The sequence below is a fragment of the Cebus imitator genome, unplaced genomic scaffold (genome assembly GCF_001604975.1).
Source record: "Cebus imitator isolate Cc_AM_T3 unplaced genomic scaffold, Cebus_imitator-1.0 Scaffold20, whole genome shotgun sequence".
Taxonomy (NCBI): domain Eukaryota; kingdom Metazoa; phylum Chordata; class Mammalia; order Primates; family Cebidae; genus Cebus; species Cebus imitator.
In genome coordinates this window covers 6,781,295-6,808,676 of record NW_016107335.1, presented here as the reverse complement: position 1 = coordinate 6,808,676, position 27,382 = coordinate 6,781,295, and the positions used below count along the sequence as shown (strand labels likewise).

The 27,382-nt window shown below is 36.8% G+C and overlaps 1 protein-coding gene across 17 annotated transcripts in view; it reads right to left on the bottom strand.

The window, feature by feature from the left end:
• Nucleotides 1–27,382, bottom strand: part of KMT2C (lysine methyltransferase 2C) — a 303,056-nt gene that overhangs the window by 74,174 nt on the left and 201,500 nt on the right. For all 17 annotated transcript variants that reach the window (XM_017519871.2, XM_017520002.2, XM_017519879.1 and 14 more), the window contains 9 exons: nt 26,011–26,112; nt 25,714–25,818; nt 20,048–20,229; nt 19,627–19,791; nt 18,201–18,310; nt 17,661–17,726; nt 16,511–16,723; nt 4,856–4,984; nt 2,648–2,767 (listed from right to left, as the gene is read on the bottom strand). In XM_017519871.2, the coding sequence (XP_017375360.1) occupies nt 2,648–2,767; nt 4,856–4,984; nt 16,511–16,723; nt 17,661–17,726; nt 18,201–18,310; nt 19,627–19,791; nt 20,048–20,229; nt 25,714–25,818; nt 26,011–26,112 (1,192 nt within the window). The remainder of the gene's footprint in view (nt 1–2,647; nt 2,768–4,855; nt 4,985–16,510; nt 16,724–17,660; nt 17,727–18,200; nt 18,311–19,626; nt 19,792–20,047; nt 20,230–25,713; nt 25,819–26,010; nt 26,113–27,382) is intronic.

Genomic DNA, 27,382 nt, shown 5'->3' with positions numbered 1-27,382 from the left:
AATTGACAGTAAAATAATAATAATGTGTGTGTATCTTACACAATTAACAGTGAAATAAGGCACTAGCAGACTAAGCCAGCAGATACAAAGAGTTGAATTAGATCTCCAAAGGCCTCAGATATTTTACATTCTAAATCTATTAGTCATATAAAAAAATATATATGACAAAGTCTCTCAGAAGAAATAACCTTTAAAAAGAAACTACAAAGTGTTAAAATATCAAAAACCGTTTCAAAAAGGAAAAAATTGCCTGTGAAATTAAAAACCTGGCTGGGGCATGGTGGCTTATTCCTGTAATCCCAGCAATTGCCAAGGTGGGCAGATCGCCTGAGCTCAGGAGTTTCAGACCAGCCTGGGCAACATGGAAGACCCCATCTCCACACACAAAAAAATTTTTTATATATATATAAGCTGGGTATGGCCAAACACAGTGGCTCACTCCTATAATCCCAGCATTTTGGGAAGCCGAGGCGTTCAAGACCAGCCTGGCCAACATGGTGAAACCCCATCTCTACTAAAAATACAAAAAATTAGCTGGATGTGGTGGTGTGCACCTGTAATCCCATTTACTTGGGAGTCTGAGGCAAGAGAATCACTTGAACCCAGAAAATGTCGTATTAGACATTTCCTGAAAACCATTACAGAGATTCCTTTTCAAAATGTTCAGTGATGTGGCTGGGCACAGTGGCTCATGCCTATAATCTCAGCACTTTGGGAGGCTGAGGCAAGCAAATCACCTCAGGTCAGGAGTTCAAGACCAGCCTGGACAACATGGTAAAACCCAGTCTCTACTACAAATACAAAAATTAGCTTGGTGAGCTGGTGGGCACCTGTAATCCTACCAATTCAGGAGGCTGAGGCAGGAGAATCACTTGTACATGGAGGCAGAGGTTGCAGTGAGCCAAGATTGTGCCGCTGCACTCCAGCCTGGGTGACAGAGCAAAACTCCACCTCAAAAAAACAATGCTCCATGAAGAGAGAGTCTTGCTCTGTCACCGAGATTGGTGTGATCATGGTACACTGCAATAACAACCTGCTGGGCTCAAGGGATCCTCCCACCTCAGCCCTAACTAGCTGGGACTGCAGGTATGAGCCACGATGTCTGGCTAATTTTTTATTTTTTATTCTTTATACAGATGGGGTTTCACTATGTTGTATTGGCTGGTCTCAAACTCCTGTCCTCAAGCAATCCTGCAGCCTTGGCCTCCCAAAGTACAGGGCTATAGGGTGATCCACCATGCCCAATCCTGATTCCTCATTTTTATTAATTCATCTAAAGTCAAAACCCTATTCCCCAGTAATGGAAAGACACTATTCAGAGAACATCCTGAAAATATCTGAAGTCTACTTAGATTCTATTTTAAGGGCTTCAAAATATATAATCACACAGATCATGACCATACCAATTATAAAGGCTTCAACAGAACCACTTCTCAAATTTAGAAAAGGGAGTACATTCTTAACTGATAGGCAGATACGGCTTAAGCAATGATTTAGCTTTCTTTGAAGCTCTAAGTGAAAACGACAAAATAATGATTTTAAGATGAATTTCTAAAATACTACACAATTTTGTTAAAAGTTGAGACACCAGGCTGGGTGTGAGGGCTCATGCCTGTAATCCCAGCACTTTGGGAAGCCAAGGTGGCCAGATGACCTGAGGTCAGGAGTTCAAGACCAGACTGGCCAACAGGGTAAAACTCCATCTCTACTAAAAATGTAAAAATAGTAGGATGTGGTGGCACACACCTGTAATCCCAGCCACTCTGGAGGCTGACGCAAGAGAATCACTTGAACCCAGGAGGCAGAGGTTGCAGTCAGCTAAGGCAGCACCACTGCACTCCAGCCTAGACGACAAAGGGAGACTGTCTTAAAAAAAATTTTTTTTTTAGATACCAGCTGGGCTCACATTTGTAATCCCAGCACATTTGGAGACTGAGGCAGGAGGATCACTTAAGCACAGAAGTTCTAGATCAGCCTGTGCAACAAAGTGAGACCCTGTCTTTGCAACAAGTCAAAAAATTAGCCAGGCACAGTGGCGTGTGCCTGTGGTTTCCAGCTATATCACAGGCTGAGGACAGGAGAATCGCTTGAGCTCAGGAGTGCAAGGCTGCAGTTAGTCATGATTATGAGACCACACACCAGCATGGGTGACATAGTGAGACCCTCTCTTAAGTTAAATAAATAAATACACACACACACACACACACACACACACACACACACACACACACACACAGCGGTATATGGTCACTTAGAAGTTTCTAATTACGTGATAAGTAAGCTAAAGCAGTCAAAGAAAGGCTTTGGAGATGACCAGAAAGCACCTTATGTAACTAAGTTATTCAGTCCCTAAAACATTTATATTTAAATATAGAAAATATATTTAATAATATAATATAGGAAATAAGAACTTGTTAAAAAATCTCAAAAGAATAAAGTCTGTTGGATTTAAGCCATTTCCTTATCAAACCTGACTACTGTATTATAGATGTGAATTTTATATGCACTCAAATCCTTCATCAATAAGAGGCAATAAGGCTGTGAATCTAGCATTATTATTATTTAGGATAGTTCTTTCAATAGAAATATCAAATCCAAGGAGTTAAATTTAAAAAAACATTTTTTTTTTTTAAAGTCAGTACTATACCATCATCTCTGCAAGGTAACTGCTCAGAAATAGAGCCTGAGGAATCTTTTCTGATCACAGATCTTTTGGTTTTCCCTTGTCCAGTTCGACTTCTTTGCCGCACCATAAATCCGCCAATACCTATCCAAAAAAGAAATTGGGTAAACAGATAAATAATTTCGCCCTGTATTTCCACAGTACATAGGATGAAATGGCTTAATCTTGAATAGTAAGGCATTTTCCAAAATTAAACCTATGCTAATCTAAATCAATAATCTGGTTTTTTTTACGTAAAAAAATAGAAGTTAAAAATAGAAATAAAATAGAAGTTAAAAATAAGGAAAAAAAAAAAGGCAATACCACTGTTATCACTTATAAAACAGAATACAGAAAGACCTGTGTGCACTTCCTCTTCTAAATGGTATCAGTGTAAATATCAAACAGTAAATTATGCTGGTTTATCTGACACGTATTATTAACTCATGCATCAAATTACAGTCATGCACCGCATAATGATGTTGGTCAACAAAGGGCTGCATGTAAGACAGTGGTCCCATAAGATTATAATGAAGCCGAAAAATTCCTACCACGTAGAGACATCACAGTGGTCGTAACACTGTAGCACAATTACTTTATTTTTTTTTTAATGAATTTAGTGTACTATATGGCCTAAGTGTGTACTAAGCTATACCATCTAGGGTTGTGTAAGGGCACTCAGTGATGTTCACACAAAAATGAAAATGCTTAATGATATATTTCTCTGAATTAAAGTGATGGATAACTGTATTTGTATATTAACTGGCTAACTGGTAGGTTAGCTGGAGTACAGACAATACAAACTAACTAGATAACACAAACATTCTTTGACTACTATGATTTCAGGGGGACGGTGTCTGGTGTTCCACGGTACAAGGGTATTTATACATGCGACACACGGAGCCCTGTGGTTAAAAGCATGGAATCTGGAGTCAGACTATGTAATTCTACTTACTCATTAAATTTGGGTAAGTTAGTTAACTTCTTAATGCCTCAGTTATCTCACTGGTTAAAAATGGAGGTAACACAAAGCAGCTTCTCATATATATGTTATAAGAACAAATAACGTAAGTGAAGTGCTTGGAATAAGGTCTGGTACAGTCAACACTATAAGCCTTTGCAAAATGATATTGCTATCTAGCAATATACTCTGTGACCTATTGGGCATCTCAGTTAGAGGGTTGACTTCCATGTGAGGCAGAGGAAAAGAAAAAAAAAAACAGTAAATACAAGTTCCTGGAAGAAATCTGCAATGTCTAAAAAAGTGTACTTATAAGTCTCATCATTAGGAAAAAATGAAATCATTTTCATAAAATGATTCAGATGCAACTACTCTTAGGTCCTTATTATAGATATAGCCCAGTTAAAAGACAGGTTATCTTTTAAGGTATCATAGAATACAAATGTAAGAAGGTTCCTCCTTATCTATCAAAAGGGATTTAGATCACTCTTACCAATAAAATATAAGCAACCAGAAGTATAAAGATTGTACCAATCCAATTTAAAACCTCACTGGTAGACAGACATTAATAAACTGCCTAAAGAAAGCCTACTCAACACCTGCAAAAAGCAGGAAAAAATTATTTTAAATAAATAAAAGCCTACAACTTTTGCACTGTAACAATTTCAGTAATTTTTTCCAATAAGGTAAATAAAATTGACGAGCAAGGCAACTTTTCTCTCCACTCCTCAGGCAGACAGAAATAAGAGTGCCAGTCATGGTATTAACTGGACTATAAAATCTAGGAGGCACAACTCTGTCCTGTTCCCCTTCACACTGTATACTTACTGGCACTCCTGCATAAACACTGAAGTAAGTGTAACAAAAAGATATTAGAAAGTGAGTACTGAAAATTAAAAGCATTACAGAAGTACACATCAAGAGGAAATATATAAATGGCCTTCAAAGTCCAAGTATGAACAAAAGCCAATGTAGCAAAGTAATAAAACGGTTAACATATGGAATAAGGCATTCAATAATGATTCATTGTGAAGTATTCACATATTCAAAATAAAGAACTCATGAGCTAAAGAGTTGTATTCAAACAGTTTACTTCTTAAATTTCTATGGACACATTTTTGTTTAAACAGTTCTTAATCCTGAATATTTCATTATAATTGAAGTCCAGTATTTTTTTTTTCTTAAATTAACCAAGAGTTGATGGTATCAAAATGTCTACCTCAGGACTGTACCTGGTCTGTATGGTTTCCTTTTTCTCTTTTTGACACCATCTGTTCCTTCTACTCCCTTAGTTTCATCATCCACAGCTTCCCGCTCAGGACTAGATTCTGATTTTCCATCACAATCCATAAGTTCTCCTTCTGGAAAAAAAGTAAATGTATACAAAAAATTAGAAAAACTTATCAAATACATAATCCCTAAATAATGGGGAATAAAAAGCAGGGGAGGCTGCTGAACCATTTTAATCGTACATCCCTGTTGGAAGAAAATGTATTAAAGGAGATAGAAAAGCCCCAAATGGTTGTAGAAATTGTGCTGCTTAGTACAGTGTTCCCAAAAAATAAAACATAATAATCAGAGAAGGGAAACACAGACAGAACTCAGAAAGACAATTACCCATCCAGTTGCACTTAACAAATTCACTTGCTTTTAATTACGCTATTTAGGTCCAGGTCACTACAGTAGAACTCTCTTCTGAGCTTCAACCACAGCCATAATTGAATATTACCCAGTTACTGGAAACTGTGTATCCAAAATGAACTACTAATTTAAAATAAACTTTCTTTTTCCTATGTTACCTATCATCATTAAAAGGCATGGAAATGTAACCTAAGAAGACAGAGACCTAGAAGACCATCATTCCTCATCTCCTTCCTCCCACAACCAAGACTCCTGAATACCTCTGAAATGCATTTTATCACTTTCTACTACCATCTTAGTCCAACCTCAAATAACTCACTATTAATACAACATGCTCCTATCTAGTTCCCCATCTCAAAGCTTATCTCTCTCCAGTTTTTAGAATTGCAGCATAAATAATTTTTCTAGAAATATGTATTAATTTTCTCCTTAAAATCCTTTCATGTCTTTCCAATGCCCTCAAAATAAACTTCAAATTGCAAGTCCCATTACAACAGTCTCTTGTAAACTCTCCAGCTTCATCTCACTCCCACCAATGAACTATATTCAGTTCTTTGAATCTATCAAGCTCTGTCTTCCACTATCTTCCCAATTTCTGCCTTCTACCTACTTATCTTTCAGTATTTATTCTAAATTCACTGTATTAAAGAATTCCTGATATTTAGATAAGGTTATATCAAACAGTTATATGCTCCTATATATGAATGCCATGCTTCATTTTAATTGGTTCTTTAAAGTCTGTGTCCCTGCTAGACTATATTCTCCATGAGAACAGGTACACAGACTGTCTTAGTAACAGATGTATTATTATCAGGATATCTAATATGTGTCCAATACTTCACTGAATGAGGGAAATGAAATGCATAGAGAATGCTGTTTTAGAGAATGCTATTTTAACACTATGATAATCAAATTTTTCTAAATTATATATGCTTTACATTGTATTACAGGAAGAAAGACATGTTTATCAAATACATTTTAAAATTAAGTTAATTGCTTCAATATTTTGAGTATTACAGATAACATATTTCTATAATAGCATAAACAGGGTATTTGTCTTTTTTTATTATATTTGGTCTCTATTTGAGGCCAATTCCACAACAATTTGATAATGGCTATAGACTTACAACTAAGCCATGAAAAGAAAAGTTTATAGGCCAGGTGAGGTGGCTCATGCCGCTAATCCCAGCACTTTGGAAGGCCAAGGCGGGTGGATCACTTGAGTTCAGGAGTTCCAGACCAACCTGACCAACATGATAAAACCCTGTCTTTACTAAGAATATAAAATTAGCTGGGCGTGGCGATGCAAGCCTGTAATCCTAGCTACTCAGGAGGCTGAGGCAGGAGACTGGCTTGAACCTGGGAGGTAGAGATGTCAGTGAACTGAGATCATGCCACTGCACTCCAGCCTAAGCAACAAGAGTGAAACTCCATTTAAAAAAAAAAAGTTTATTTACTGAAACATAGCAAGCACCAAAGATGACAATGCCAATTGTTTACCACCTAAAAGTTAATGATGGAATGTTGGGTTAATGTAGCAGTCTAAATTCATATATTAAAATTTCATTCTCCTGAAATCCTACTAAAAACACACAGAAGCAATCTATTTTTAAAAGAAAAAAATCAAGCTGGAACATAGTGGCATGCCTGTAGTCCCAGCTATTTGGGATGTTGAGGTAGGAGAAAAGAATTGCTTGAGCCCAGGAGGCTGAGGCTATAGCTATGATCACGCCACTGCATTCCAGCCTGGGCAACAGAGTGAGGCCCAATCTCCCCCACCCCCCAAAAAAAAAAGACAACAGGAAAGGAGAAAAACAACTTAACAAAGGCAAATTCTCAGTTGAGAGCAAAGAACTGAAAAAAGAATCCAGTTTACAACAATCCTCAGAAGGCTGAGAAACTAGCAAACCTGGCTACCTTTGGAAATAACTGGGAGAAAACGGAAGCAACAAGAGCTTTATTTAATTACCTACAGAAGTCAAACTCCCTACACCTGCTTCCTGGGTTTACACACTGAGAAGCTGCTATTCTGATTCATGGGATGCAGGATTGCTGGGTAACCTTAAACTGAACAATGGGATAAAGATTGAAAACAGGACCAAGAGGCCGGGCACGGTGGCTCGTGCTTCTAATCCCAGCACTTTGTGAAACCAAGGCAGGGGAATCACAAGGTCAAGAGATCGAGACCATCCTGGCCAACATGGTGAATCCCCATCTCTACTAAAAATACAAAAAAATTAGCTGGGTGTGGTGGCACGTATCTATAGTCCTAGCTGCTCAGGAGGCTGGGGCAGGAGAATCACTTGAACCCAGGAGGTGGAGGCTGTGGTGAGCTGAGATCATGCAACTGCATTCCAGCCTGGTAACAGAGTGAGACTCGTCTCAAAAAAAAAAAAAAAAAGGACCAAGAAACTATAAGCATACTAAATACTGACAACCCCATCCCACCCGCTCTGCCAGCCCCGGCACGTTTCCCCATTACATTCTCAGAAAGGTAGAAGCCAAACCTCTAGCCTCCAAGTATGAGGTTTGAAAAGACTGTTGTGAGGAACCTCATCAGTTCAAGAAGAACATCTAAAGATAATGAAACCACTAGGTTCCCCAAATGGTCAGCACAGATCACCCCACTAAAGTTAAAAATCAACAAGCACCACCACACTCTGAAAGCTTTCCAATTAACTACTTAAATCCTTTTTTAAAAAATAAAAGTATTATCTATCCAGTCTCCATCTTTAGTTTTTCACTTTTAATCATGCACATACAATAAAGATTATCTGTTGATGGTCTATAACAAGCTTGTCCAACCTGCAGCCCACGAGCTCTATGCAGCCCAAGAGGCTTTAAATGCAGCCCAAAGCAAATTCGTAAACTTTCATAAAACATTATGAGATTTTTCATGAGTTTTTTTTGTTTAAAGTTCAGTAGCTATCATTAGTGTGTTTTATGCATGGCCCAAGACAATTATTCTTCCTATGTGGGTCATGGAAGCCAGAAGATTGAACATCCCTGATCTGTAACATAAAAGAAACCTGAGAACATAAAAGACAATTTGGAATTAACAGACTAGCAGGAAGAAAAAAACCTTAAAAAAGATTAAAATCCTCTGAGGAATAATATAAGACACCCATGAGGCAAGAATAGGATGCTACAAAAAAAAACATTCAAAGGGAAGAAAGAAAGCTCTTGAAATAATTGAAATAACTGAAGTAAAAAAACTCAGTAGAGGAAAATAAAATCAGGACATGAATTGCAAAGAAGCAGAGAAAAACTGAGTATGTTTCAAGTCTGAAAAGTAGAATTCTGGAAAAAAATTGTTATCAATAATATAATTCAAGAACATTTCCTACCATTGATGATGTAAGATGGCAGGCTGAAAGAGACCACCCAGTGCCTGACAAAACAGATTTTAAAAATCCAAAATAGACAAAAACAGACATATCCTCATGAAATTTCAGAACACTGAGGATAAAAAATTTCCTAAAATCCTAAGAGCTTCCAAAGAAAACACAGGTCACATAGAAAGGATCAAGTTCTTCATATACTAGAAACTAAAAGACAATGGAACAATTAACAAAAAATACTAAATGAAATTATATTTCCAAAGTGGAAAAGATCAGTCATGTAGGAAGATAAAATAAAGACATTTTCAGAAGTATATAATGCCCCAACTTACCTTCCACACATTCTGTGTCAGGGAGCTATGGAAGATACATTTTACCCAAATTGAGGAAAGAAATAAGAGAAATTCATGAAACTGCAGAAAACACATGCAACACAGGAGAGAAGAGAAGATGATCTCCAGGATGATGAAGAGGAGATTCCCAAATTAATCATATGTAATAGTTTGTGGCCAAATCAGCAATAGATCTAGTACAAAGACCACCTTTCACCTGAAAGAATGCACACAAGGACAGTGAAAACCAAGAAGGCACTTTTATTGATGAGGTTCCTAGTGACACTAGTAAGCATATATGTTGAGACAAATGGCACAAAGTAGCACATACACTGCCCTAACACAAGTGGTATCACAGAAGGCTCAAGTCTCTTCCAACCAACATCTTCACAAGTGCCTTCTGATTCTGACAGGCTGCAATAAAGAAAAAGACCATATCACCCAAATACGAGAAATTCTTACACACACACACACACACACACACACACACACACACACACACACGTACATAGATAACTAATCTCTGGAAGGTTATAAGCAAACAGTGGTTCTTTCCAAGGAAGGGATGGCCAAAGACTAATTTAACACTGTTCACTCTTTTAAGACCTTTGTATTTCTTACAACATGCACAGGTATTACCTATTCAAAAACAAACCTGTAATAGGGAAAGACTGAAAGCTTTTCTTCAATATCTGATACAAGTCAAGGAGGTAGTAGGACTAGGAAAACTAGACATCTATAAGCAAAAGAATGAAACTGGACTCGATGCCTATCTTACACATCATACACAAAAAGCAACTCAAATTGGATTAAATATCTAAGACTTGAAACCATAAAGCTCCTAGAAGGAAACATAGGAAAAAAAACTCTTTGATATTGTCCTTGACAATAATTTTTTGTATATCATACCAAAAGCTCAGGTGGCAAAAGCAAAAATAAGTAAGCGGGACTACACCAAATGAATGAGCTTCTGCACAGCAAATAAACAACAGGGTAAACCACACATCTGATAAGGGGTTAAAATCCAAAACATATAAGGAACTCACACAACTCAGTAGCAAAAAAAAAACAAAAAAACAAAAAAACAAAAAAACAAAAAACAAACAAACAAACAAACAAACAAAAAACCCCAAATAACTGTATTTTAAAATGGGCAAAGGACCTGATAGCTATTTTTCCAAATCCACACAGACGGTCAAACGGTATATGAAAAGATGCTCAACATCATAATCATCAGGAAAATGAAAACTAAAACCACAATAGATATCATCTCATGTCTCTTAGAAAGACTACCATCAAAAAGCAAAAACATAAGTGTTGGTGACGATGTGTAGAGAACAGAACCTTTGTATACTGTTGATAGGAATGTAAATTAGTGTAGCCATTACTGAAAACAGTATAGAGGTTCCTTAAAAAAAAAAAAAAAAAATACAACTACCGTAAGATCCAGCAATCCCTCTGTTGGGCATATATTTAAAGGCAACAGAATCAGTACCCCACAGAGACATCTGCACTCCCACATTCACGACAGCGTTACTTACAACGGCCAAGATATGGAAACAAACTAAGTGTCCTAATGGACAAGTCACTTATCCATTCAAGGATAGATGAATAAAGAAATTGTGGCACGTGCATATACACACCACAATACAAGTCCTCCCTTAACGTCATCAGTAGGTTCTTGGGAACTGAGGCTTTAAGTTAAATGAACATATAGCAGGTCCTCAAGTAACACTGTTTCCTTCAATGTCATTTTAGTATAATGCAATGAAAAAAAATTGGTTCTGTCATACTTTTTTGTCCTCTTAATCAGTTTCCAAGAACCTACTGATGACACTGAGGACTACACAATGGAACAGTAACCCTTAAAAGAAGAGATAGTGCCATTTGTGATAACACGAATGAAACTGGAGGAAATTATGCTAAGTAAAGTAAGCCAGGCACAGAAAAAGGCTGTATCATCTCACTTATAAGCAGAATGAGAGGCAGCGAGGAGAGAAGCTGAATACAGAGAGAGTAGATGGTGGTTATCAAGAGTGGGGGTGGGGGATGGGTGGGATGGGAGGAAGTAGGTCGGAGGGTACAAACCTGCAGTTAGGTAAGATGAGTAATTCTAGAGATCAAATTATTATACAGTATGAGAGCTATAGTTAATAATATTGTATACTGAAAATTTGCTGAAACAGTAGATTTTAGGTGCACACACACACAGAGTAACTACAGAAGGTGGAAGATACAGACATTTATTTGACCATAGTAATCATTTTAGTATGTATACAAAGCATGTTGTATACCTCAGATACATATAATAAAAATAAATGAGGAAAAAAAAACCCATCTTCCACCTGCCAAAAACAGTTTCAAATGCATATAACTTTGGATTGAGCAAGGAATTTACCTTTGTAGGTGACTATACACATTATAAATATGCCAGATGATTCACTGTACTATTCACAGTAAAAGACTGAAAGAAACCCAAAGGCCTATCAACAGAGGAAAGAACTGGTAAATTAAGTAGCTTATAGCCATACAAAGGAAAACTGCAGCCATAAAAGAATGAAGGACAGTAAAAAATAGTAAGACAAAAGGAATTTAAAAAAAAAAAAAAAATATATATATATATATATATATATATATATATATATATATACACACACACACATATTTCCTTGTACCTGCATAAAATACATCTAGAAGATTATACAAGAAACCTCTGGAGGTTTCTGGAGATGTAAACTAGGGGCATGAAGGCAGGGGAAAGGGAGAGACTTCTCTGTTTGCCTTTTCATTCTTTTCCAATTTTAAATCATTTGAATGTATAACTTGTCTAAAAATCAAATTTTTAAAGTTGAGGGAATTAACAGTACAGGAAGTAACAAACCTCAAGAAAGGAGCCACCTTCACCAGGTGGATAGTTTATCTCAGTCTTCCCACTCTCCAACAGTCAATAAATGCTAGTCCCCTTCCTCCACTCAGTCTGCCCTACCTCCTGGCCTACTGGAGCCTCAGTGCAGTCCCATTTCCACGCCTCCCCATACATTGTGATGGTCTATCTGGGGCCACCAACTGAGAGGAAGTGTGCTGTGTTTCCATTCTTGAGACACACAGTGTTTTTATTTTCTTGAGGTTTGAGATTTTTTTTTTTTCTTGCACTAACAGGGTTTCCAGATCCCAGCAGGTGAATGATAAAGAAATAGGCTTTTACTGCATAAGGCATTTGTTTCTGAAACACCAAAATGATGATGTAAGAAGTGCTTATTAGAAGAGTTAAAAACCAATAGAAACAAAAAGTCATAGGTATTACTGCAATACTCCAGGAGCATCAATCACAGTTTGGGTTCTGTAGATGTGTGTAATATAACATGTAATATTACATTCTGACAACCTCAAGTCGAAAACTGCACAGCTCAGGATCACTTACAGTCAATACTACTTTTCAATCTTCAATTTTAATTCATCAAGTCTCTCCCTAATGTACTGTACTTTTTAATAAGGGAAACTGACAGATATACTATAATACAGAGGAAAACATTTACATACTCTTTCATTATAATTTTTCCATAACTTCCAAAATGAAGAAAAAGACATGGAAACATTAAGTTTGGAGAGTAACTGTGGCAGACAATCCCCCATCCTAAAAAAGTTCAATTACTCAAAACACAGGCACAATTTCTTACTAACTCAAAAGGAGCTAAATTCACACGTAAAGACAAGTGTGGATGTCTGGTGAGTTCTGTTGGACACAGAACACAACTGCTGAGGCACTGGTTAACCACTTATATTCTAATAGCTCCTGGTTACTGAGCACGCTATCTATAGGAAGAGCCAGTGCTGGGTGCCTTGCATGCATCCTTGCACCTCATCAGCACAACTATCCTATAGGCTCACCCTGGTTCATCTACTTTATAAATGAGAACACTAAGCATTAGAGAAGTTAAAAAATTTGCCTAAAAACATCCAGAATAGAGTTCAACATTGCCCACTACTTCATAATGCCTTCCCAAGAGTACCGAGACATTATCAAAACATGTTAAACAGTCTAAATCACAAAAATTTTAGGTTTAATACAAAGCACCCAGAAAAGGGCAGCTTTATTAGAAATCTCAGCATAATGCAGTAAGAACTTACAATGACTGTACCCTTTTTCTATTTTTTTCTCCTGTACAAGCATATTAAACACCATAAAACTTATTTTAGGGGAGTGTGTGTGTAGTTTCAATATAATATAGTAATCTAAAACACTTTTAATATGGCAACGTGAAACAATGCTAAATTTGGAAAAAGGATTTTTATTTAGCAAACAGCAGAAAGCAAAAATGTTGTCCAAGTAATATGGATTTATTTTATCCCTAGGAATGTACCTTTCCTTCCACAAAGGATTTGAGATCCTGGCATGTAAATGAACACAAGGGACTGAGTAGTAACGAAAATACTGTATAATCTACTCCTTAAATTCTAAAATTGTCTTAGCATTTTGAACATCCAACACACTAAACAGTCACCTTTCTTCATATTCAATAAAAATAAGGAGCTGGGTGCAGTGGCTCATGCCTGCAATCCCAGCACTTTGGGAGACCAAGATGGGCAGACCACTTGAGGCAAGGAGTTCAAGACCAGCCTTGCCAACATGGTGAAACTCCACCTCTACTAAAAATATAAAAATTAGTTGGGTGTGCTGGTGCACGCCTATAATTCCAGCTACTCAGGAGGCTGAGGCATGAGAATCACTAGAACCTGGAGGTGGAGGTGAAGTGAGCCGAGATCACGCCACTACACTCCAACCTGGGCAACAGAGCAACACTCTGTCTCAAAAAGAAAAAAAAAAAAAGAGAGAAAGAAAAAAAACAGGATAAATTCAGGAAAATACTGTATATTCAATTACATAAATTCTAAAATTGTCTTAGCATTTTCAACATCTAACACACTAAACAATTATCATTTTTCATACTCAGTAAAAATAAGGACAAATTCAGTAAATTGAGATAGGCTATTTTATCATGTAAATTTTTAAAAAAAGGAAGGGTAATTTTTCAGCTGATTTTCTTTTACCCTGATACGAGTCAATGAGAGAATATGAAACCGAAACCTATCACCCATTTCTCAGTGTTATTTTACAAATGGTAGTCACAAGGAAACCCTTCAAAGGTCTTTTGTGCTATTTATAAAAGGTATTATAATCTCGTAATTTGGGAAACAATGTGTACTATTATCAACAAACCTTTCATATTTTGTAAAATGGAACACTTCCCAAATTTAAGAGACTATGGAAACCTTTTTCAGACATTTTTTAACATCCTCAGAAATGGAAATTTATCAGTATACTCTGAATAATGCTGATCTGATCAATTCCTCCTAAGTATATGGACTATTTCTTCACAAACTCCAAGCCCTCAAATCAAATTCTCTGTTCAATGGTATCCGAAAATCAGTTATAAACAAGCATAAGAAAGCTTTTCTCCTAGGAACATAGACCCAAAACACACTACCACAAAACAAAAATTATCAAGAACATACAAAAGACATATCTTTTCAAAGCCACAATTATCTCTCACTTGGACCACTGTTCCTAACTGATCTACCTGCCGTAACTCTTGTACCCAACTATCTATTTATATCATAGGAGAGTGTTCCTCTTAAAATATAAATAAGATCATGGTACTCTTCTTTTCAGAATCATTCAGTGGCCTCCTATTCCACTGCTATAAAGCAGAAATTACTGACAGATCACCTTACAGTTCTGAGCAACTGACACATCACCTTATGGTTCTGGGTGATACGCTGAGCCGCCCTTCTTGTCCTCACATTTCTAATCTTCTCACCTTCTGACTGGCCCCTGTGCTCACTCTGCTGTTGCCACAATACTTTTCAAACATGCTCAGCACACTCTCACCCAGGGCATTTGCACTGGCTTCCTCACTGTTTGGGATGCCCTTCTCTCAGGTAATCAAGTGGCTCGCTCACTCACCTCTTTAAAGTCTGTGCTCAAACACTGCTTTCTGTTCATATCCTCAACACCAGTCTATACTTGCTTATTTCTGGAAATGGAGTCTTGCTCTGTCACCCAGGCTGGAGTGCAGTGCCACAAACTCAGCTCACTGCAACCTCTGCCTCCCAGTTTCAAGCAATTCTCCTGCCTCAGCCTCCCAAGTAGCTGGGATTACAGGCACCCGCCACTGCGCCCAGCTAGTTTTTGTATTTTTAGCAGAGACAGGGTTTCACCATGTTGGCCAGGCTGGTCTCTTAACTCCTGACCTCAAGTGATCTACCTACTGCAGCCTTACAAAGTGCTGAGATTACAGGCGTGAGCCACCACGCCCGGCCAGGCAATTCCTCTTAATCAAATCTTATTTTTACCATGGGACTTGCCAAACATATTATAATTAACTGATTTATGGTTTTTTTCAGAGTTTTGTTACCTAACATTAAATAAAAACTCTATATGCAGAGAATTCTACCTGCTTTGTACACTGATATAATTTCCAACATCTGACATACAGTAGTTATTCAATAAATGCTATTGTCTCAACATCAGCTGTGGTGGCACATGCCTGTATAGTATCAGCTACTTGAGAGGTAGGAGGATCACTTGAGCCCAGGAACTGGAAACCAGCCTGGGAAAAGTAACAAGACACTACCCCTTTAAAAAACAAAATAAAACAAGAGCCCATTAAATGAAAATATAATGGAACTAAAATAAGTATCACTTCATTTATAAGTCAGCTGAAAATAACCACCCTCAAAATGAGCAAACCTATAGTAATTCTCTTTAACTCATATTAAATTTTAAATCACTACTAAAATATTTTGCTACCTCAAGAATTCAGCAGGCTGAGGACAGTAGATTCCTTAAGCCTAGGAGTTCAAGACCAGTCTGGGCAACACAGCGAAACCCCATCTCTATAAAAAAAATATAAAAATAGCTGGGCATGGTAGCCCGAACCTATGGTCCAGGCTACTCAGGAGGCTGAGGTAGGAGGATCGTTTGAGCCCAGGAGGTAGAGGTTGTAGTGAGCCAAGATCATGCCACTGCACTCCAACCTGGACAACAAAGTGAGGCCCTGTCTCCGCACCCCCTTACCCAAAAAAAAGAATTCAGCTAGAAAAATCTTATTTAGTTTGATGAAGAAATTGTTTATAAACCAATAGATTATGATGCACACTGAATATAAATTTGTACCTGAAGTAATATTAAATGACAGTTTTTCCATTTTTAGAATGTATGCATCAAGTTCTACCTTAACTTAAACATGGTACTACCCAAGCTCACAGTGTCTGATAAGGTTTATGTTGTTATCTAGCAAACTAAAGTCAAGCCCTCTGTATTTCCCCACCTGTGATCTTCAAAGATATGGTGCTCCCTGAGATTTTGGTAAGGTAGGTCTGTTTTAAAAGGAAGAGAACCTGAAAAGGGAAGGTTTAAGAGGCTCACTCATTTGGAAATGGCAAGGGTCGCAGCAGGGGTTATCTAACTCAGTATGATTTACCCTTTTGTAAATCATATACATATTTCAAAAGTTACTTTATATGCTTTAATTCTTGCACACATATTTCATGGAAAATAAATTAGTATTACCTCGACTATCATCCATTTCACCATCCCTTGAATGCTCTGATTGGATGTCTGGAGGGGTCTGAAGGACGGCCACGCTATTCTGATTTATAATCTTCAATTTCAATTTTGGTTTTGACCGTTTTCTTCTTGGAACTGTAACTGTGAGGCTCTGTAACTGAGTCATCCCTGATTCAGTCAAACACACACCATCCTGGGTATAAGTCTTGGGTGGGTCTAAAATTACAAAATCCCAAGAATACAAATTTAAACTTTCATTTTAAATTTGATTGATTATTGTTCCAAAATACCCATGTCAAGGGAATGTGACTGTAGTTCTAGAAAGTAATTACATATCTATGAAACGCATGAATAATTACTTCATGATACCCAATAACAATGGCTCAAACAACTTCCTTGGATTATAGGCAGAAAGCCTGCATGTTTTTTAAAAATGGTCTTCCTGGCATTTCTATTTTCATGTCCCAATAAAAAGAGTCAGAAAGAGAGCATGGCAACTAAACACAATGCTCAGCTAATCCACTATGGCCTTTTCCTAGAAAAGACGAAAAGATAGAAATCAATTTACACAGAAGAGAGAATACTCCAGAAGCTCATGTGGAAAAACCAGAGTATCAACATAATAGGGAGAGATAATAAGTAAGTACAAATCCTGCAGACTTAATTTTAAATGTACATAACTGTTGTTCCTTAGAACAATTCCTGTACTATCCAAATGTTTATGCATCAGATGCTATTAAATACAAGTATTCAAAAGAATGATTGTTTAAGAGTATCATATTAATCACCATTCTAGACTAATTTATAATTTTAAAAATTAAGAGACTGAATTAATTCTAAAAGAAATCTGTTTGCTAACTAGGCCTTATTTTCTGTTGACAATTAAGCACAGTAATATATGAAACCCAACCAAGTATGGCATTAACAGTTATTCTAAGAGCTGTTATTTTTGTTGCCAACTTGCTGAAATCTATAGGAATACTGCCCCAATAAAGCTGGATGACATTTTATTTATAATTACGGAAATGATTACCACTGTTAGGGAATTTGGATTGAACACCCATATGATTGAAGCAGGTTTCACATGTGGTAAGCCACTTACGTAAAAATTAAGCAAAGTAAATTTAATTAAGTAAAGCATTTCAAATTTTACCTAGCTCTTTTACTTTTGTGACAATTTGTGCTACAAGAGAAGATTCACAGCAGTCTGAGGAAGGCACTGAAACGAAAAAAAAAAATCCAGGTAATTTTTTTCAGAAAAAGTATATTTAAATACTTATTTATGATTAAAATTTGTTTCTATACTCACTTTATTAAAATAAATACTTGAACACTAAAGTTAAAAGTGGTTTTTAAAGCAACAACAAACAAGAAGTGGTGAAGGAAATATGTCAGGAAGGGAAAACTGGCTAAGAATCAACATACTGGATTTTGACATACTGCCAATAACTACAAGATCGTGTTCCTTGGAAGCAAAATTATAGTTTACATCTGAAGTATATTTTATAGTTTCATGTAAATTGTTTTCTTAAAAGTTGTCATAAGAAGTCATGTATAACAAAAAATATTTTTCATAAATTACTTGAAGTTTTACAATGACAGAGTAGAGCTAAGTTAATTCACTGGTTATGGACAATAAGGTGCAAGTGAGTTGTACAAGAGTGCAGACTCAGAGTTTAAATTATTCTCTTACCATTAGACGCAGGCATATAGGGTCTGCACATGCTACAATCAAAACCAATGTCTGCTACATTTTCCACTTCTTCCTCAGTATTTAAGTTTTGACAAACTGCATGCATCCATCTAAAAAGACCATATTTGTACATTTTTAAAGAAAATGGAATATACTAAGAACTGCTACCTTTTAAAACGTTAACACTGACAGTCTTCAAACTTTAAAACCCTAAGCCCCACATGCTCCTCCTACCTTGCCCTTTTCTCCTAACTATCCCTATTAACAGAAAGCCTTACATAGAGCTAAGGAAAAAAAAAGGGGGCGGGGGGGAGAAGGAGAACAACTATTAGAGAAGAAGCAAAGCACAGTACATAAGAAAGTTCATTATTTTATCATATATTAAATATTTCAAAGACAGCAAGGAATCTAGTTAGGGCAAACAGAAAGGTATTCAGAAAACTGCAAATGGCAGTGCTAGCATATATGTGCTCCATGTAATGCATCTAATTTGAAGTAGACATATCTCATGTAAAGCAATGCTGAATGGTAACTGGGAAATAAAGCTAAAAAGTTGTCTTGCCTTGGAACAAAGAGTTTGTAGGCAGAGTCCCAAGAATACTGTACTACTGATGAAACAATACTATTAATATATGTTCACTGCTTAACTTCTAACGGAGTACAACAATATACCAATGACGGCAAGGAAACATTCTTGATTTTGAAATTTCACACACAATTACTTAGGGAGGGCACCAGGTGCAATGGCTCACGCCTGTAATCCCAGTACTTTGGGAGGCCAAGGCAGGCAGATCACCTGAAGTCAGGAGTTCAAGACCAGCCTGACCAACATGGAGAAAACCACTCTCTACTAAAAACTGGCTGGGCATGGTGGCACGCGCCTGTAATCCCAGCTACTCAGGAGGCTGAGGCAGGAGAATCGCTTGAACTCGGGAGGCGGAGGTTGCAGTGAGCCAAGATCGCGCCACTACATTTCGGCCTGGGCAACAAGAGCGAAACTCCATCTCAAAAATAGAATAAAATAAAGGCAATTACTTAGGGAGGGCAGTAGGTGGTATCTAACATCTAGATATCTAGTATCTAGAGCTTTAAGAAAAAGTAGTTTAAGGAAAACAGAATGTGTTATTCTTCGAAATCTATTAAAAGATTCAGAAACCTTTCATAAGAAAAGGCATAAAGGCAATAATTCTCCATCTAATTTCAAGGGATTCCTACACCCTCAAAAAGCCCCAAATTAAAAATCTTTAGTATGGAGTTGAGAATTCAAAACATGAAATCACTTCTCTAAGTTTCTAGGTGACTAAAAATCTACAAGGCAGAAAGTTTTTGTACCTAAAACTTATGAACAAGGAAAAGCTACTCCCATTTTCTTTTTGCTACATTTCAAAGAGAAAAGCTTTAAAAAGATGAAAAAACAGCACAATACCTATCACACTGTCTACATTGCAGAATAAGATCTTCTTCTCTATAGTTTCGATAGCAGACTGGGCAGGAAGATAAGCTTGCACAAGGAGCGCACTGTGTGTAATTGTTCTGCCATTCACATCTTAGACCTGCAGATGTTGCTCCACAGTGTCTGCACCAAACACACCTGAAATCCAAATCCCCCCCCAAAAAGTCTCAATTTTATTTTCTTAGTTTTCAGTTACAGTAACTCAGGAAGCTACATACGAACAGAATGGGAGAAATGATTTAATGTGTATGTGAAAATTTTTCTGATTAGTGCTATCTATCATAGCAAATGTGTATTATTCAAGTAAACAGATGTGGCTAATTTTTAAAAACTAAAGTGATATGAGAAAGTTCTGAACTTGAAAGACTAACAAGGGAAACAAATCCTAGAGTACCATTTGCACTTCCAGCCTCCTTTGGGAACTGTCTGCAATGGAGGGTCTAGGCAGTAGGTGTGATAACTTATGTCACAGTCATCACACAGCAGGAGTCTTCCTGGGTCAGTTGCCTTCCCACAGGCCTCACACACAGTGCACTCAAGACACCTCCAACCTTTGCTAAGAACCACTTTAGTGATCTGTAAAAGAAACAACCAATCCATGTGATTTATGCATTAACCTAACATAATCAAATACACTATATAAATTAATGTGGTGCTTATGTACCTAGAAGCAGGAAAGAGGCAAGCAACTAACATTTATTGAGCACCTACAGAGGCCCGATACTGGGTTGGGCATGTTTATACACAATTTTAGGAGCCTACTGAGCAGAATAATAGAAAGTGGCATATATTTTAATGCCTTCTAAAGTCCACATAATTACCTTTTGCTGTCCATTTAATGCCCACTATATTTATATAGTGACCAGATTTTAAAGAAATGAAGTAAGCTTCCCTATTATTGATACATAACCTGAAAATAACATCAACAAAATCTCCATCTACATTTCCATGCTTAAAATCAACAGAAAAAATATTTTAAAAAATTAATGTAAAACATGAGTTCTTAGGGACATTTATGATCTTAGAGGATTTCTATTTAGACTATGAAGCTAGGAATTCTGAAGTTCACATTCACTCCTCTGTTTATTCTCCTCTGTCTCAAGGGTGTAAGCTAGTAGAAAATTTGGGAATCTCCAAATTCCTAAAAAACTCCTCAAGGAAGCCAAACCATGAAATATTAAGAATGTGGAACTTCTTGAAGATCTCAAAAGTCTAGGGGCTACAGATAGAACCAACCAAGTGCCCACATTATAATGAAACAACAAGTAACGAGGTACAGAATAAAAATTCAGATCATGATGTATGTGAAAGCCTAAAAACTACCAGAGAAGAAAATAAAAGAGCTAAATTCAAAAGAACACCTATCAGGATGGCACCAAACTTCCCAACTCTAGATGCTAGAAGAGTATAATTCTACAAGAAAATACTTTTTAAAGTACAATTCTCAACCTAGCTACACAAGCAACTGAGTGTGAAGACAGAATACCTTATAGGAAGACTCAAAATTCAGCTCCCACATTCTCCTTTTAATAAAGTTAGTTAGAGATATGTGGAACAGAATGAGAATATATTATAAAGAAAAGGAAGACTTGGGATCTAGAAATCAGATCCAACAAAGGACATCAGGCCAGGGAAGTTTAAGGATGAGAACTGAGCAACAAACTAGAAGCTATTGGCACATATTAGAGCAGGAAAAGGGAACATCTAGGAGGAAGGCAGGACTTTTCCCAGAAAAAAAATGGTACTACACAAAATAATCTTATATTTCTATAGCAGGCAAAAACAAAACAAAGAACGAATGGAGAGTCACTATTACTTTCTTCTTGTTATTAAAAACTCCATGAAAAACAAAAGAAACTCATAATACACCATTTAGATCTGCAGTAAACATTTACTGAGTCATAACCAACACCTTATTAACTGAACTAAACGTAGTAATACAACTATATTGGGAGAAGGAAGGTCTTTTTTTAAGACCTAAGTCAGAATTAATTTATTCATAACAGGAAGTAAACAAAATGTAGCACTGACAAAGCGGTAGACTAGCTTGTAATTTAGAGCTATAAGCATTAACTACAAGAAAAAGACCTGAAAAGATTAAAAGTGATTGCCTCAGATGTGGAGGTAGAATAAGACAAGGGTTGGTTGTTCACTACAAATCTTTTTTTTTTTTTTTTTTTGAGACAGAGTCTTGCTCTGTTGCCCAGGCCAGAGTACAGTGGCATAATCTCGGCTCACTGCAACCTCCGCCTCCCATGTTCATGCAACTTTCCTGCCTCAGCCTCCCGAGTAGCTAGGACTATAGGCATGAGCCACCACACCTGACTAAATTTTGTATTTTCAGTAGAGAAGGGGTTTCTCTGTGTTGCCCAGGCTGGCTCAAACTACTGCCCTCAAGTGATCTACCTGCCTCGGCCTCCCAAAGCGCTGGGATTTGGTGTGACGCACTGCACCCAGCCCATTACAAAGCTTTTAATGTCATTTGATTTGTAGACACATATATTTATTATTTTGATTAGCTTTTGATTTTTAAAAATTTATCTTAGATTACCAAGTTAATATATTATTTGCCCAAATGAAGAAATGGCCTAGGGGTAAGATCAGGGTAGCTTAGAGCAGTAGCCAGCAAACATTTCCAATATAGGGCCAGAGAGTAAATAGAAAGGTTTGAGGGGCATAGAATCTGCTGCAACGTTACAACTCTGCCAATGTAATGCAAAAACCACTACAGGTATATGTAAACAACAAAAATGGCCATATTTAAATAAAAGTTTATTTGCAAACATAGGAAAGAGGCCAGATTTAGTCTGTGGGCCAGCCTGCTTCACCTTGGCTTAAAAGAAATGACCTGAAGAAAAAGTGGCAGACAGATCTGAGGTATTTAGTGGCAGAATTTTAAAAATATTTATCTTCATTCCTACTAAGTTTTCTTCACAGATACCTGTGGTCCCTTTTACAACCAAACTCTCAAGTTTCTCAGTTTATATTCACTTTTCAACATACTACACTATGGTCTCTATGCTCGCCTGCACTCAAACTGCTTAAACCAGGCTCGTCAAGACCTTCTTATACCCAAATCTAATGGAAACGTTAGTGTTTGCGTTTCTTGACTTCTAGTGCTTCAACACTTGAGCAATTTCTTCCTCTTTGAAATTTCCTTTTAACCTAGGTACTGAGGTTCTAACCATCAATTCATTTTTTTCTCCTGTTGAACCAGTTTAGCCTTAGTTTTAGAAGTTTTTTCAAAGAAGATGTCATCCAGGATTCCATCTGTGGTACCACATCCAAAGTTGTTACAGATATATTTTATAAACTAATACAGATATATGCTTCAGCTATAATGGGGTAGGTGGGACCAGCCTGTTATACCATAAGATACTAGAAAATTGAACAAAATGTATGAAACAATTGTTTTTAGATATTGGAAAACACAGTACAGGACAGTGGTCTCTGAGAGGAAGGAAACACTCAGGGAGTCCTATGATATTTTGCCTAGAGACATTTTCCAGAACACTGCCCAAGGAGGGAGAATCTCAGAGTACAATCACTGGCCTTTCTGAGTCTAGGGGAGGATGAGACAGCTGGAATTTGCAAGACACAGTAGTCAAAACGAAGAAGCAATAAAGACTAACAGCTCCAGAAATCTTCAAAGGATTCCCCTGAAGTCTTTGGCAGAACACCACCAAGCCACATTTCTGTAAGGCCAAAGATCCACAACCGGGAGAAACTACATCTACTGGGAATTCGTAAACTGCAAAATTACCAGACCTTGCACAAAGCTCAAAGACAAGTGAAACCCAATCAGTCAGTGTATAAAGACAATGGGGGGCTGAGCGTGGTGGCTCATGCCTGTAATCCCAGCACTCTGGGAGGCCGAGGCAGGCAGAGGCGGCCGAGGCGGGTCAGGAGTTAGAGACCTGCCTGGCCAATATGATGAAACCCAGTCTCTACTTTAAAAAAAAAAAAAAAAAAAAAAAGACAATGGTGAACAGGGAGCAGAATTCAGTAGAGATCCCAGAAAGGCCAAGTCTTAAGTATTGGGTTAAACTAATGCTAGGATCGCAGCCCCATTGGGCCTGTAAGGTCAAAACAAGTTTAAATAATACCAGGATTTAATTTGCTTTTTTCATTTTAATTCATTGACAATTATACAGTGTTGTTTACAGAAGCTACATGTTGTATCATGACATCATTACATTGACATTGCACAAGTTGTGCTTCTCTAGTCTTGTGTTATAGCATGTTCCTGGTTTTAATTTCTAAAATGGTGAACAGTCTATAGTTACAACCCTCATAAACAAAAACTATAGGGTCCTCAGTAATTTTAAAGAGTGTTAAGGTTCTACAACCATAAAGTTTGAAAACATCAAACTTAAGAGTGAAGGCTTGCCCGAGCAAGCTTAAAAAGAAGCTTCAAAGGTATCAAACGTATCCACAAATAATTGCCTGCCACAACAAAAATTCAAGCTGAGCCAATTCACATATCCCTAGTATATTTCTACTCTTTTTTTTTTTTCTTTTTTTTAAACCTCCCTGATGCCTGGGAAATCCCTAGTATATTTCTAAATACTGCTGTATTTCTCAATAAATGAAGCTGCAGTATTCTATACTGTCCAAAATAGTGTTATCATATAAAAGGAACCACGCATAATTTTAAAAAACATGAATTGAAATTCTAGCTCTACCAGTAACTGGGTGTTTGGTAGTGCACTAATTGCCCGATCTTAACTTATAAAAGTTATAGATAACTCGTCTTAAAACGGGAATTCAATAATTGTTGGATGGGTTAAAATAAATACATTACTATCTTGAGAGGGATCTTATTCAATTTCCTTAGGTCATAAACATTAAATATTCTAAAAACAAAATCTAATGGTAACAGCAACTTTTATACAGAATAGAAAGTAGAAAGAAGAAAAGAAATATGCTCTGTACGTATATAATTCTGTTTTTTAATTGGCTTTATATAATGTGTCTTTTTCAGTCAAATTCCCATAAGCAACTAATTTTAAAAGACTACATAAATTAGCTGTACTAGTCTTCTATTTTGGATAGTATTAGTTACAATTTTTCACTTTTAGTCCTAAATTCACAAAAACCTGTATTACCCTATAAAAGAAATAGTAGTGAAGTTATCAACAAAGAATTCTGAGGGAGACAATGTTGATTTGATTACTGTACTGACATTTTAAGTAAATCGATGATATAATACAGTGATGTTTGAAGGGCAGGGGAGAAAGGTATAAAAATCACTCATGGTTCACAACCTACCACGGAAACTGAGGTTAGTACTCATATTACATGGTGTGGCAGTACTAGAAAAGAATTACTTGTGGAGTATATAGTTTAAGACCCCTCCTGTAGCCATACCTCCATGCTTGCTTTGAATAAAGTGGCCATGACACTTTATTCAAATATGTAAGTTTTATTAGGACTGAGTTCTTAAAAAGAAAAAAAAAGAACCTTAGATTCAACTACTGAAGTATTGAGACCTGTCCATATTTAAAGCCAAGCACCTGATACTACTTAAAAGGTTCCTCAGAAAGCCTCTATCCTAGAATGCTTGAAAGTGAGCAGTGTTGACTCACTATTCATTACATTAAATATGACATTTGTTTTGTTTCTTTTGGCTAGAAGGAGAAAATGTCCTTTTGTATACAAGTGAGCAGAGAGGAGAGACAAGGTGGGAAAGAACAGAATGGGCTAATAATTTTTTAGTAAGTACTCCAGTTCTCAACTTTTTAATCAACAGACAAAATGAACCAGCTAAAACTAAAACCTCTGTGAATATTATAAATAGCCTCTTAAATTAAATGTATACATCTTTATGTTTTACTTTTTCAAGACAAAAGCAGAATATTAGTACAATGTACGACCACAGATTTATAGAGGAGCAACTTTCTTGAGATACCAAACCCTTAAAAGCAGTATTTAAAATACCGTCCCATACGTATAATAATAACCATAATACTTAATTGTGAGAACTGGGAGCTGCATGTTACTACTCAAATCAAATAAAAATTCAATACATTTTTGTTAACTCAATTTAAGCATGTTTACCTTAATACTGACACAGTATGGATGGTAACACTGACCACACTGAGAACAGGCAAGTAATCTTCCTTCTGCTCCTTGGCCAAAACTGCCACAAACTACACACATATCCTGAAGTTAAGAAAACAGAACATATTTTAAATGAAGACTAAGCTAAGAATCTACAAATTTTATTTTTAAAATACCTTCTTAACTAATAGAGCTCTATAGCTAAATATTAAATGACTTCTGTGTATATGAGATGAAGTAGAAATGTAGAAGGAGAAATTCAACAGAGAAGACAGTAAATTGTTAAGTTCAAACCTGATTCAAAGTGAACTTGTCACTACTAGAAAATAACACAACTGTATTGTGCATAGAGTTCTCTTCATCATCCTTATTTGATGAAATGTCTGCAGTAGACACCTATAAAAAGCAAAATACACAAAATATGAAGTTATATTTTTCACTTGTTATACACTCAACTGGAAAACTTCAGAAAATTCATAATCAAAACATATATTTTTGCTAAGGTCTAGACTAACAATTCCAAATATTATAAATGCTAAGATACTACCATAAAACAGACTTATGACATTTTATTATTCACCTAATTCTCTCTTTAGAGTTACAATTCCTATAGACCAAGAAGTAATGAGAAAATATAAACTTGTCTTTAGTAAGACTTGATTACACAGAATTCTAATCAAGACACTACAAATGATATCATATGTGTGTACACACATAAATCTATCACTCTATTTTAGTAACACACACTTGGGATCTGCAGTGTAGCTGGTCCGAACTGAGATGTCCTGTAAGCATAAAATACAACACATAATTACATATTACATGTTGAAATAATAATATCTTAGATATACTGGTCAAAATGGAAGACATTAAAATTAATTTTGTCTGTTCACTAAATTTTTTTTCTTTTTTCTGACAGGGAGTTTCACTCTTGTAGCCCAGGCTGGAGTGTAATGGCGTGATCTCAGTTCAATGCAACCTCTGCCTCCTGGGTTCAAGCGATTCTCCTCCCTCGGGCTCCCAAGTAGCTGGTATTACAGGCATCCACCACCATGCCCAGCTAATTTTTGTATTTTTAGTAGAAACGGAGTTTCACCATGTTGGCCAGGCTGGTCTCAAACTCCTGACCTCACGTGATCCACCTGCTTCAGCCTCTCAAAGTGCTGGGATTACAAGCGTGAGCCATTGTGCCTGACCCACTGTAACTTTTTTTTTTTTTTTTGTGAGACACAGTTTCGCTCTTGTTGGCCAGCTGGAGAACAATGGCTTAAACCTCCGAGGTTCAAGCGATTTTCCTGCCTCAGCCTCCCGAGGAGCTGGGATTACAGGTGCCAGCCACCACGCCCAGCTAATTTTCTGTATTTTTAGTAGAGACGGGGTTTCACCATGCTAGACAGGCCGGTCATGAACTCCTGACTTCAGGTGATCAATCCGCCTCAGTAACTTTTTAATGTGGCCCACATTCAAAAGGGATACATAAAGGCTCAAAATAAAGGGATGGAGGAAGACTTACTTAGCAAATGGAGAGCAAAAAAAAGCAGGAGTTGCAATTCTCATCTCTGATAAATTAGACTTTAAAGCAACAAAGATCATAAGAAACAAAGAGGGACATTACATAATGGTAAAAGGATCAATGCAACAAGAAGAGCTAACGATCCTAAATATA